At 46.0% G+C, this 12,259-nt stretch overlaps 1 protein-coding gene and 2 non-coding genes across 3 annotated transcripts in view; all 3 read left to right on the plus strand.

The window, feature by feature from the left end:
• Window positions 1–188: 188 nt before the first annotated feature.
• Window positions 189–12,259, plus strand: part of PABPC4 (poly(A) binding protein cytoplasmic 4) — a 13,870-nt gene continuing 1,799 nt past the window's right edge. The window contains exons 1-11 of the mRNA XM_005427114.2: window positions 189–736; window positions 6,170–6,363; window positions 7,150–7,265; window positions 7,725–7,864; window positions 8,043–8,137; window positions 8,723–8,860; window positions 9,338–9,433; window positions 9,889–10,161; window positions 10,399–10,486; window positions 11,154–11,270; window positions 11,760–11,887. Coding sequence (XP_005427171.1) covers window positions 544–736; window positions 6,170–6,363; window positions 7,150–7,265; window positions 7,725–7,864; window positions 8,043–8,137; window positions 8,723–8,860; window positions 9,338–9,433; window positions 9,889–10,161; window positions 10,399–10,486; window positions 11,154–11,270; window positions 11,760–11,887 — 1,578 coding nt within the window. The 5' untranslated portion in view covers window positions 189–543. The remainder of the gene's footprint in view (window positions 737–6,169; window positions 6,364–7,149; window positions 7,266–7,724; window positions 7,865–8,042; window positions 8,138–8,722; window positions 8,861–9,337; window positions 9,434–9,888; window positions 10,162–10,398; window positions 10,487–11,153; window positions 11,271–11,759; window positions 11,888–12,259) is intronic.
• Window positions 9,677–9,804, plus strand: LOC115948587. Its single transcript, XR_004082393.1, has one exon. It is a non-coding gene; the product is annotated as a small nucleolar RNA SNORA55 (small nucleolar RNA).
• LOC115948588 lies at window positions 11,370–11,502 on the plus strand. The gene has a single exon (XR_004082394.1). It is a non-coding gene; the product is annotated as a small nucleolar RNA SNORA55 (small nucleolar RNA).

Raw genomic sequence — 12,259 nt, forward strand, 5'->3', positions numbered from 1 at the left:
GGAGAGCGCGGCGGCCGCGCCCTGCCCGGAGCGCCCGCCCGCCCTCAGGCCGCCGCGTGCCGCGCTGGTTTATTTATAATACCTTCAGGCTATCTAGCCCGAGCCAGTTTTAAGAGAAATAGTTGTATTAGTGCGTGTTAGAGCTTTATTTATTTATATATTTGTTTGTTTTTTATTTCCTCAGAAAATTAACGGGCCGCCGCCCTGCAGAATCTGGGCTAAATCGAAGCGAAAGATTAAGAGACGTTGGGGTTTTAGGAGGTTTTTGCCTCAAAGCGCTCGGGAGCCGGCGGATGAATTTTGGCGTCTTATCCTTTCCAGGAAGCTTAACTTTGAGGTGTTTTTGCTGATTTTTCAAGCTTGCACAACCCTCTCAGCTGCTCTGTGTCCTGGTGCCAGCCCCCCTTGTCCCAAGCTTCTGCCGGCCGCAGCTTAGCCTTTAATTAAGAGTTTTGAGTGTTTCCCCAGAACTAATATTTATAAGAAGCTTGACTTGAGACCCCCAAGTGAAAACCCCCAGTGGTTGAGAGCGCCGAGGGGAAGATGAACACGGCCGCCAGCAGTTACCCCATGGCCTCGCTGTACGTGGGGGACCTGCACCCCGATATCACCGAGGCCATGCTCTATGAGAAGTTCAGCCCGGCTGGCCCCGTGCTGTCCATTCGGGTCTGCAGGGATATGATCACCCGCCGCTCCCTGGGCTACGCCTACGTCAACTTCCAGCAGCCCGCAGATGGTAAGTGACAATTGCAGCCGCATCCATGGCTTTTTTTTTCCCCCCTCATTTTAACTCGTTTCCCCCACTAATTCGCGTGTTGCCCATCACAGCGTTATAGGGTGAGTCGTCCTTTTCTGGTGATTGCAGCTGGAAGATTTTTTTACTGCTTGGTGTCTACAAAATGCACTTCTTTCTAACATCTGTAATTTTAGACAGGCCTGTTTCTTGCACTGATAGTAAATTCCAGATTTGTGGTTTTTCCTCTCATGAGGAAATAATCCCCGTGGTGTTTCCCTTCGTTCTGGGGTAGTTTGGGGCTGTTTCTGTGGGGATTTGTACAGCCAGTCCTAGCAGAGAAAGTTCAGAGTAGGCTGAGTGCTCAGTTAAGTGACTGATCTGTGGCTGCTCCACGCACTCCCAGTTTAATATATTTAATATCTCTTGTTGTTCAAGCAGCTGGATGTGCCTCCCAGTCGGGGAAGTGGCGTTCTTGCTTTAAAGTGCAATAAAACGCTTTGTTCAATGTGTGGAGAACCAGACTGTGTCATGTGCAGAAGCCACATTTGCTTTGCTCTTGCCAGACTCTTTTTTCCACACTTTGTTTCCTGCTCAAAGCCAGGTGTTGCAGAGCTGAAGCAGCACATGAAAGATGGGACAGGAGAGGTCATTTTGGAACACGTCTTTTCTGGAAGGAAAATGGGTCAGCGTTTTCTGCCCCAGTTTTCAGAGCTCTGCCTGCTGACTGCTGCAAGTTTATTGCTCCGTGCTGGGATTTAACAGCATCTCAGTGTGATAGAGGCATCCAAGTAGAGATAAGAGTGATCTTTTCCCTTGAGTTCAGAACCAGTTTACAGCAGCACAGATTTCAGCAACAAGTAAACTTTACTTTACATTTTTGCAGAGTTTCCTCTCCCAGGGCAGTTCCTTGTGATGCCATTTCCTTGGACTGATCTGACTGAGCACTTTTAATCCTTTCCCTTATCATGCTGATTGAAAGCTGACTTGCACTCTGCTGTATAATTTCTCATTCATGGCACAAAAAAGCTTTTGTTTTTGGGCAGTGTATTTGTGTTTTAAAGATTCTCAGTGAGAAAGAAGGAAACTGAGGCCCTGTATAAAACCACCTTGGTACATTTGTGTCCTGAACAAAGTTATTCCAGCTCACCTGCCTTCCTTAGGCTCTGAACTCATTTTGCAGGATCAGACATAAAAACAAGCAGCAGAAACAAAGCCAGGAAGGAACTCCAGCTTGAATTATATAGATTTTGGGAAGATGGGTTGCAGAAGTGTTGATAAAGTTCTCTCAAAGCAGAGAAGTGTGATCTCTGAGGGGATCAGTGGCTGCTCCCATGTGCTTTAGCAGAAGCACTCTGCACCTTGTACAACTGGGGCTTTCCCAATATATTCCAAGGTAATCTTTTATGGTAATAAATAGGCAGGAATTTAGGGGGAGGTTGCACCGTTCTGGGCTCCTGGGGAGGCAGCAGACATTTTAGGAAGCTCCTGGGCTTGAAGTGATACTTGGAGCTAGTAGCTGGTGTCTTGTTACTGGTAGGTCTTAGAAGGTCAAGTGGTTTAAACCTAATCATTGAGTGGATATTGGGACAGGGAAATAGTCGAACTCCTCCTGCCCTCATGAAGAGATGTGAATTTTTGAATTTCTCCTGTCAAACTGCAGCATAAATAAAAAACCCAGCTGCTGCACTCCATGTAATGCAGCAGGACATGGAGAGATAGCTTGGAAAAGGGCTGTGGTCTCTCCAAAACAAACTTGACTATGAAGAATATAATTTTTGTTGTAAAATGCAGAAATTTGGACTGTTTTCAAGGTGGCACTTGCCTGCATGAGGCTTCCTGAGAGGAGGAGGGATTCTGTGTTTTCTTCCAGGAATGCATAATCAGAAATGCACTTGGCTTCATCCCACTAAATCTGAGAAAAGCCGAGGGGGGAGCACTGTAGGATCTGATTGGATTTATGGTTGAGAGTAGGTGCTTACAGTAATCAGGAGGTTTTGTGCTCTGCAGACCTCTTGTGGACACGGTATGTTTGAACTGGTAGTAGGTGTTAAAAAGGTTGATAAATGATAATTTGCATTTCCCTGGCACCTTTTGTGGAAGTGCTTACAGTAATCAGGAGGTTTTGTGCTCTGCAGACTTCTTGTGGACACGTGGTGTGTTTGAACTGGTAGTAGGTGTTAAAAAAGGTTGATAAATGATAATTTGCATTTCCCTGACACCTTTTGTGGAAGGGTGGAGGCTTGTAGATCTGAAGAAAGCAACGTTTTAACTTTATTTTGGTGTGTTCTAAAGCAGGACTCTGCCCCTGTGTCCACAGAGCAAATCAAGCAGCCAGAGCTCTTCCCCATTTCAGGGCCATGAGGAGCTCACACTGTCACATCTTAAGCATGCTCTGCACTTCCAGGTTCCTGTGTCCAAACTGGGCCAAAACTTGTGTTTTTCTTTACAGTTTTTTAGGTGCTGGAGTGATGCTGGACAGGCATTGTCTAACTGACAGCAGTCTGCTGCAGAGAGGTTATTTTTAGGGAAAATGAGCTCTGCTGGTTTTGATTGCAGTTCCTTGCTGTAGTAACCAGGGAATGCTGAATTCTGAGCCTGTCATCCTGTGATAGGCAGGGTGAGGAAATGCTTCAAAGTTCTGGCTAGTTTAGGCTCAGCTGTGGTTGTTAATATTGTTTCTTTTTAACTGTGCAGAAGGGAAAGAAAACAAACTCAACAAACAAGCTGAATTTCTCTGTTCATGTGTTGCATGGAATTGAATTCCAAACATTGACAGTCACAAAAAGACAGCTCAGGGCAATGAAGCAGAGAAACTTCAGTTTGGCTGCAGAGATAAGGTGTTCTGAAAGTGTAGAAAAAACAGAATGTTTCCCAAGCTGAGGAGGATCCCAGGGCTGGAAATAGATCTGTGTTTCTGTAGGAAAGTATAAATAAACTTGTTTGTTCTCCTCATTGAAGACAGTGTAAAGGAGGAGCTGTGTAAGGCAAATTGTGAAGTTAAAGGGAAGAGTTGGTACTGACGCAAGCCTCATTGCAGCAGCATTTTGTTGTAATCTCAGTGATTGAGGAATTTAATTTTTTTTAATATGCACCATCTCTTATTAAAAAAAATAAATGGCTGAATTTGCTCTGTGTGCTTTCCTTGTCAGGAGTTTTTGCTCAGTGACCTAAGTGAGAGCCTGGAGGTTTGGAGAGAATAAAACTCCTCGTGTGGAGTTTCTCCTGGGTGAATCTTGGGGTATTGATCTTCATGCTGATCAACCACAGCCACTAATTCCAGCATTGTGTTAACTCTGCATCTGCAAGGGAGGTTAATTGCTCTTGGGGCCTGAGGCAAACTGCAGTGAATGTTCAGGTGCTCTCCCTATCAGAAAGGGAATGAAAAGCAAGCCTGAAAGGGGCTGTGAGTGTTTTGTGTTCTGTATGAGCCGCAGTTGAGTCTGCTGGAAGGATGACAGGAACCAGTGGGAGAGAAACAGATACAGGAACTGAAATGGCTGAAGCTTTGTGGCTTAAATAGAAGAAAATGAGAAGGTGTTTGCTCAGATGAAGGAAATGAATCAGATGTGCTTGGTGTGAGTCATTCACAGAGCTCTTTCAGATCCTTCACAGGTTTTCTGAGGTCCTGGTGTAGAGGGGTTGCATCTCCACCTGTGGGTGTGGCACAGATCCCTCGGGGAATCCTTGTAGGGCTTTCACAGCTCACCAGGAGTGTCTGGGTGTAATAATAGAGTGGAACAGTAGCAACCTGTTGAAAGAGCAGTGCAATAGTATCTGCTCAGGGAGAACCAGGAGGAACTTCCTAAGTGCTCTGGAGCTGGGTGCTGGCTGTGCAGCCATCACACTCCCCCTGCTTATACAGCCACTGCTTGATCTGCTGTCACCTTCCAGCAGCAGCCTGTTCCTGCTGCAAATGGCATTATCCACCCAGTTTGTGCCCTTGCCAGCGCATGCTTCTGCAGGACCTCTGCCTGCTATAAATAAACACTGCCAAATTTGACGAGCTGCACCGGCTCTCCTGCTGAGCTGCCTACACCAGGAAAGGACTGCAGGAAGAACCTGGCTTGCACGGACTTGGAGCAGCAGCTGAGGAATCGTTTTAGCCTGGCAGTTTGTTGCATTTAACACCTTGGTCTAAGCAGAGCTGTTGGAGTCCTTAAATTATATAATTTTTTTTCAAGCAGAGCTTGTTTCCAACTGGATTTGTGTGTGGGGAGAACAGTGATGGTCCCACTTCAATTGAAAAAGCAGCAAGAACGAAAAAACACATTTCAAAGCACATGAAAAATTCTGTGAAACTTCCATGCAGTAGTGGAGGCTGGCATTGGGGGTAGGGAGTGCAGGCTTTGGTGGGCAGTGTTCCATTGGATTCCTGGAGGTGCTTTTGGGACATGCTGAGTAGTTAATCAGGCTGCATGAGCCAAGTCACGTGCAAGGTGTTCAGATTGGTTTTTTCCTTGAATTTTCTGCTCCTGAAATCTAATCAGCAAATACCACAGGGTGAAGGTGGCCTGGGAGAACTGAGCCAAACAAATTTGGAAAACTTGGGTTCTGCCCTGTTAATTTTCCTTGATTTTAATGCATGTCTTTCCATCTCTTTGCCTGCTCCATGCTGGGAATTAAGACTCTTTCTTTCTTCTCTGCTCGCTCCATGCTGGGAGTGTTTTCTGGCACAGAACAGTGCAAGCATCTCAATTTTATGAACAAGATCCTGATGTGTGTACGTAATGATCCTTTTAATACACCAGTAGGCAGCAGAAATAGCCTCGTGGAGGGGGGTTTCAGTGCAGGTTAGAATGACAGTGCTGGTGTTTGAGAGCTCAGATAAACACTTCCCTGTTAATCAGATGGGGTGTACAGACCTTTTTCCCCCCAGGATTTTCTCAGCTCTCTTGTCATCTTCAGCTTGAGCAACTTTGGAATCATTTTTTTGGCCACATAAGTTATGTAGAGGCTGACTCATGTCCTCACAACCAGCCATGTGTTCGTGCACATTTTCCCTGACCTGACAGGGAGATGATCCTTCTCTCTGAATAGAAATGAGGATGGGGAGATGTGAGCTTCGTGAAAAGCAAAACAGCCACACAGTCACTCTTTTTATTTCATTTTTTAAACCAGAGTTTCCTGGTTTTTCTTTCCTTCTTTGGGTGGAGTAATATACCTTTATAATAATTCAGAATATGGCTAATAAAGCAGTTTTGCTGTGGTGGTGAATATATTGCTATAATGTAAATTTAAAGTCTGTGAAACTTCTTATATACTTAGTGACTGTGTTGCAAAGACTCCCATGAAACATTGAGTTAAAAGTCATTGATCACCTCTGATAATAACCCAGATCAGCTGAGTAAAATTCAAAGAAAAGAATCACCCACCCACTGGAAACCTTTATTTTCTAACCAACCACAGAAAATCTGTTCTTGGCTTCTCTTGCAGCTGAGCGAGCTCTGGATACCATGAATTTTGATGTGATCAAAGGGAAACCCATTCGCATCATGTGGTCTCAGAGGGACCCTTCCCTGAGGAAGTCAGGGGTTGGGAATGTCTTCATCAAGAACCTGGACAAATCCATTGATAACAAGGCACTTTACGACACATTCTCAGCGTTTGGAAACATTTTGTCCTGCAAGGTGAGATGTGGTTAATTGTCCAGTTCTTTTAGGGTGGGGACATGATCAGGAACTTGAGTGTAGGTAGTGAAGGGGACACAAGTGTAAGGAGCAGAATCACGGAATATTCTGAGTTGGGACACACAAAGCTCATCAAGTCCAGCTCTTTAAATGAATGGTGCCTACTGTGATCAAACCTGTGACCTTTGTGTTAAAACAGAATCTCTGAATGGCAGAGTTAACCAAAAGCTGAAATTTTATTAGATTTGGTCATGAAGTGCAGGAATCTGAGGCTCAGGAACTGACCCTTGTCAGGTGTGACGGTGTTCGCAGGGGGCTTAGGATGAGCGAAGAGACGAGGATCTGACTCCATGTTTCAGGAGGCTGATTTATTTTATCATATATATTATATTAAAACTAGACTAAAAGAACAGAAGAAAGGATTTCATCAGAAGACTGGCTAAGAATAGAAAAAGAATGGAATGATAACAAAAGCTTGTATCTCGGACAGAGAGTCTGAGCCGGCTGGACTGTGATTGGCCATTAATTAGAAACAACCACATGAGACCAATCACAGATGCACCTGTTGCATTCCACAGCAGCAGATAATCAATGTTTACATTTTGTTCCTGAGGCCTGTCAGCTTCTTAGGAAAAAAAAAGGATCCTAAGGAAAGGATTTTTCATAAAACGTGTCTGTGACAGTCAGGAACTGCCTGGTGCCAACCCTTGGCGGTCACACATTTTCACCTGCTGGCCCGTGGCAGAGGAAGGACACTGACAGCTGCCTTTGCTCCCTGTCCTGCAGGTGGTGTGTGATGAGAATGGCTCTAAGGGCTACGCCTTTGTGCACTTTGAGACCCAGGATGCTGCAGATAGGGCCATCGAGAAGATGAACGGCATGCTGCTCAACGACCGCAAAGTGTGAGTGTCACAGGCGGCAGCAGCAGCGCTCACATGCTCCGGGATGCATCTCGGTATTAACAGGGACACACAAGGCACTGGTTCTCCTGGCCCAAGCCTTGGCCTGCTACCTCTCCACTCCAGGGCTGGTGAGTGACCCTGCCCAAGCCATGGCCTGCTACCCCTCCATTCCAGGACTGGTGGGTTTCCCTGACCCAGCCTTGATTTGCCACCTCTCTGCGAGCGGGCTGGGGTGGGTTCTGTCTAGGGCCACTGGGACTCCTTGGCCAGACACAGCACAGGTGATTTTTCTGGTTGGTCTGTGGCCTGTTTGTTGTTCTCTGCTGTCACCCTTTCTTGTCCCCATTCCCAGCTCCTACTGCACACTCATTTTTTTTGCCTCGCCGCAAGTCACACATTATTTTTTTTGCTCTTGAAACCGATCTGTTTATTGGGGTTTTCATTTTTTTTATCTTACAGATTTGTTGGGAGATTCAAGTCTCGTAAAGAGAGGGAGGCTGAGCTGGGAGCCAAGGCAAAGGAATTCACCAATGTCTATATTAAAAACTTTGGGGATGACATGGATGATGAAAGACTAAAGGAGCTCTTTGGCAAATATGGTAAATACAGAAATACTTGTATTGAGGCTGTGAATTTCATGAAATGTGGTAGTTTGAGTGCTGCTGTGTAGTCCCTAGCTTGGTCACTTTAAAGCTGAGGACATGAGGAGATATTACATAGAATTTAATAATCTTGAAATACTTTTGATATTTTACTAACCCTGTCCCTTGGTAACAGGTAAAACTCTGAGTGTTAAAGTGATGACAGACCCCACTGGAAAATCCAAAGGCTTTGGCTTTGTAAGCTTTGAAAAGCATGAAGAGGCCAACAAGGTACGACCAACTTTTATGTTGCTTAGATAAACCAAGTTTTTCTTCTCTGAAGTTATCCTGGGAGCCTGTTTCTGAAATGGAAGAAAATTCTGCCTTGAGCATGACCTCTTCTAGATGTGGGAACTTGGAAACCTTTTGCACCTTAATAGCTTGACATTCAAGGGTAACTTGGCGTCCCTCCAGTTTCCTAGATCCACTCAGTGGTATAATCAAGAATGTTAATTGCTGAAGAAATACTACAGTGCAGGGCTGAAGGAGGAGGAGGGCACCTAGAGTGAGAACATTGCTCAAAAATGGTCTTTTCTAAGCAGAATGCTTGTTAAAATGTAGTTTTAATTACAAGAAAGGGTGTGGATGAATTTCCAAGTTAGTTCAGCACTCCATGGTGTGTCAGCTTGATCTGTGTGGTAACTTCAGCTTGTCTTTAACGAGCTTGCTGTTAACAGGAAAAGTGCAAAGGTAATGTGCAAATTTATTGAGCGACAGGCAGGGACCCAACGTCAGCTCTGGGCAGTCCTGCTCTGACGGGATCAGGGGCTGTCCTGCTGCAGCAGCTGAGAGTTTCCTCTTGAACCCTCTGTGCAGGCAGTGGAAGAAATGAATGGGAAGGACATCAATGGGAAAATGCTTTTTGTGGGCAGAGCACAGAAGAAGGCTGAGCGCCAGGCAGAGCTGAAAAGAAGGTTTGAGCAGCTAAAACAGGAGAGACTCAGCCGGTACCAGGTGAATAATATTTATTTTCTCAATTTAAGCACTACTTCTGATCTCTTGAAGGAACTGCCAGGGCAGTTATTGTCCTGTGAGACATCCTGGCTTAAAACACAGAGGTGTCTCCATGGTATTTGGTGGCAGAGGGGGCATCAGGGCTTAGTTTTGGTACTGAAAATATTTAGGAGGACAACAGGCATGAATTCTCCTTGACTTTCAAATGGGGATCCTTGGAGGGATGGGAAGAGACAGTACAACTCTGCACTGCTCTCTGTAATTTGTGGCAGAAGACAAGCTCCCTTTCACCACAGTGGGACTCGTCTCTACGCCTTTGCAACATTTATCACCTTCAGCTTTGGGTGGTGTGGAAGGAACATGATGCTAAATTAAGAGTTTTCAGATAAATTACAGCTCTGGCAGATGGATAACAGTTGATGTGATTAAGAATTTTTTTTAATGTTGTGAATGTCATGCTGTTCTTTCCCTTTCCAGGGTGTTAACCTGTACATTAAAAACCTAGATGACACTATAGATGATGAAAAACTGAGGAAGGAGTTCTCACCTTTTGGGTCAATAACGAGTGCCAAGGTACTGTGGGATTTGGGGGTTACTTGGATTTTAAAGCCTGAAGAAGGAATTATTGTCTGCCATGGGATTAAAGGGCTGTTCTTAACCTATGGTTATTGTGATTCTGAAAACACCTTGGCTAGTAAATAGTAGGATTGTACTGAAAACTTCATTCCCTTACTAAAAGGGGAGGAAGGAAGTGGCAAACATGCTTGCTTGAGGTGGTAAGCATGAAATGGCACTTTCCTCTGTGCGTTTAGGACTGCACCAAATCTTTCCCATTCCTTACTGTGCAGTGTGGGCCTGGGGACACATGGTGCTGACAGCAACGCAGAGCAAATCCAGACAGGTGACTCTTCATGAGAACCTGTCTCTACACCTCTGCAACAAGTTATGTGCTACCTAAAATCTAAAATACCACAATTTCTTCAGCTCAGTTGTACTGGTACTCCATTAGCAATTGATCTTTACTGCAGGTGATGCTGGAAGATGGACGGAGCAAAGGCTTTGGCTTTGTCTGCTTTTCCTCTCCAGAGGAGGCCACCAAAGCTGTGACAGAGATGAACGGGCGCATCGTGGGCTCCAAGCCCCTCTATGTGGCTCTGGCCCAGAGGAAGGAGGAGAGGAAGGCCCATCTCACCAACCAGTACATGCAGCGCATCGCTGGCATGAGGGCCTTGCCTGCCAACACCATCATCAACCAGTTCCAGCCCGCTGCTGGCGGCTATTTCATGCCTGCTGTGCCCCAGGTGAGCTCCCGTGGGGTTTTTACCTTTGTGTTAATCTCACTGAGCCTTTCTCCTGCCTGTAAGCAGTAACTCCTAATGAGGGGTGCAGCAGTGGACTTAATTCTGGGACTTGCTAGCTGCCTGTTCTCTTAATCCGACCCGAGTGTTGAGTCCTGGCAACGGCTGCCAAAACACGTTGTAAACAATGTTTGTGATGCACTTGGATGTTGCCTCTGAGCTTATCTGATCTTCCTCCAGGCTCAGAGCAGACCCACTTACTATGCACCCAACCAAATGACACAGATGAGACCCAACCCACGATGGCAGCAAGGAGGGAGACCTCAAGGTGAGAGTGCCAGAGGTTTTGGTTGTAGAACCCTTTGGGAGCTGTACTTCCCAACAGGAACAATTCATGCTTTCCTTTGTGGGAATGGTCCTGTGCAGGGCCAGGAGCTGGACTCTGATCCTTGCGTGTCCCTTCCAATTCAGCATATTCTGTGATTCTCTCATTCTCCCTGTGCACTGTGGTGGTGTTCACAGGGGTCCCAGGACGAGGGAAGAGATGAAAATCTCGACTTCGTGTTTCAGAAGGATGATTTATTATTTTCTGATATATATTATATTAAAAGGAAATTATATCTTAAAACTACACTAAAGAATAGAAGAAAAGGATTTAATCAGGCTAGCAAGGAAAGGAATGGAATGAAATGATAATAAAATCTTGTGACTGACCAGACAGTCCAAGACAGCTGGACTGTGATTGGCCATTAATTAAAAACAACCACATGAGACCAATCACAGATGCACCTGTTGCATTCCACAGCAGCAGGTAACCATTGTTTACATTTTGTTCCTGAGGCCTCTCAGCTTCTCAGGAGATAAAGATCCTAAGGAAAGGATTTCTCAGAAAATACCATGGTACAGCGCACCACCTGTAGCACACCCCTGCAGCTGACTGTCCTGCCTTGCCAGCTGGCTCTCTTTTGAAGATTTCCCCTCTTTCCATCCTTTAGGTTTCCAGGGAATGCCCAATGCCATGCGCCAGTCGGGGCCCCGGCCCGCCCTGCGCCACCTGGCCCCTGCCAACGCCCCGGCCTCCCGCGGCCTCCCTGCTGCTGCCCAGAGAGTTGGTAAGATGGGGTCTCTTCCTGGGCTTTTCCCCTTCTCTGGGAGGGAGGAGGATGCTGTGGAGACTTGGCTTCTTCTCCCAAAGATGGTTGTTAGAGCCAGCACCTGCTGCTTTCCTGTTCCTTGCTGTGCAGTGCAGGTCTGGGGGCACCCGGTGCTACAGCACAGCAGTGGAAATCCAGATGGGTTCTTCTCCACTGGTTTGGGACTTATCTCTACACCCCTGCAACACCACTCAGAAATCTCTGTGGCTTATGGGTTTTGCTTTCAGAGGAGAGCACCCAAATTCATTTTTTCCCAGCTGGTAAACAAAAGGTGTGGAATCTAGGGATTGGTTCTAGGGAGAGCATCCCCTTCCAGAGCTAACCAGCTACACTTTGGTTTCTAAAGAAGTATCACCATGCAGAGCATAGTTTGAATTAAAACCAGACATCCCAGCTTGTTAGCATGTTGCTGCAGGTGTTTGTCACTGTGTTCTCCTTCCTTTGCAGGTGTTGGCACAGCAGCACAGAATTTGGCTCCCCGTCCTCCTGTAGCTGCCCCTGCTCCCAGGGCTGTCCCTCCTTACAAATATGCCTCAAGTGTCCGCAGCCCACACCCAGGTGTCCAGCCTCTGCAGGTACCACCAGGGCTGGGCTGGGAAGTCCCTGCAGTTTCACATGCAACTGGAGTATTTTTATAGAAACTTCAAGCTCCTTTTATGACCCAGACAATCCTAATTTGGAATTTAAAAACCTGGCAGTTGTGCCTTTGCCAGGGGCACCCTGGTTGGTTTATCTGTCTTGTACTCACAAGCCCTTTTGTAGCCAGACTGGCTGTAAGGATTTTTTTTTCTTGTTTCTTTGTTCCTGTCTTGAAACCATTTAAGTCTCTCTCCTCTTTGCCAAGTTCTCACTGGGGTGTCATTGAAAGAAAGAGCACCATCTGCACCTGGCTTTCTCAACATCTCATGGTGTTTGATCCAGTTTTTGTAAGATATTTATGGTGTTGC

Source organism: Geospiza fortis, unplaced genomic scaffold (assembly GCF_000277835.1).
Source record: "Geospiza fortis unplaced genomic scaffold, GeoFor_1.0 scaffold432, whole genome shotgun sequence".
In the NCBI taxonomy this organism is placed as follows: Eukaryota; Metazoa; Chordata; class Aves; order Passeriformes; family Thraupidae; genus Geospiza; species Geospiza fortis.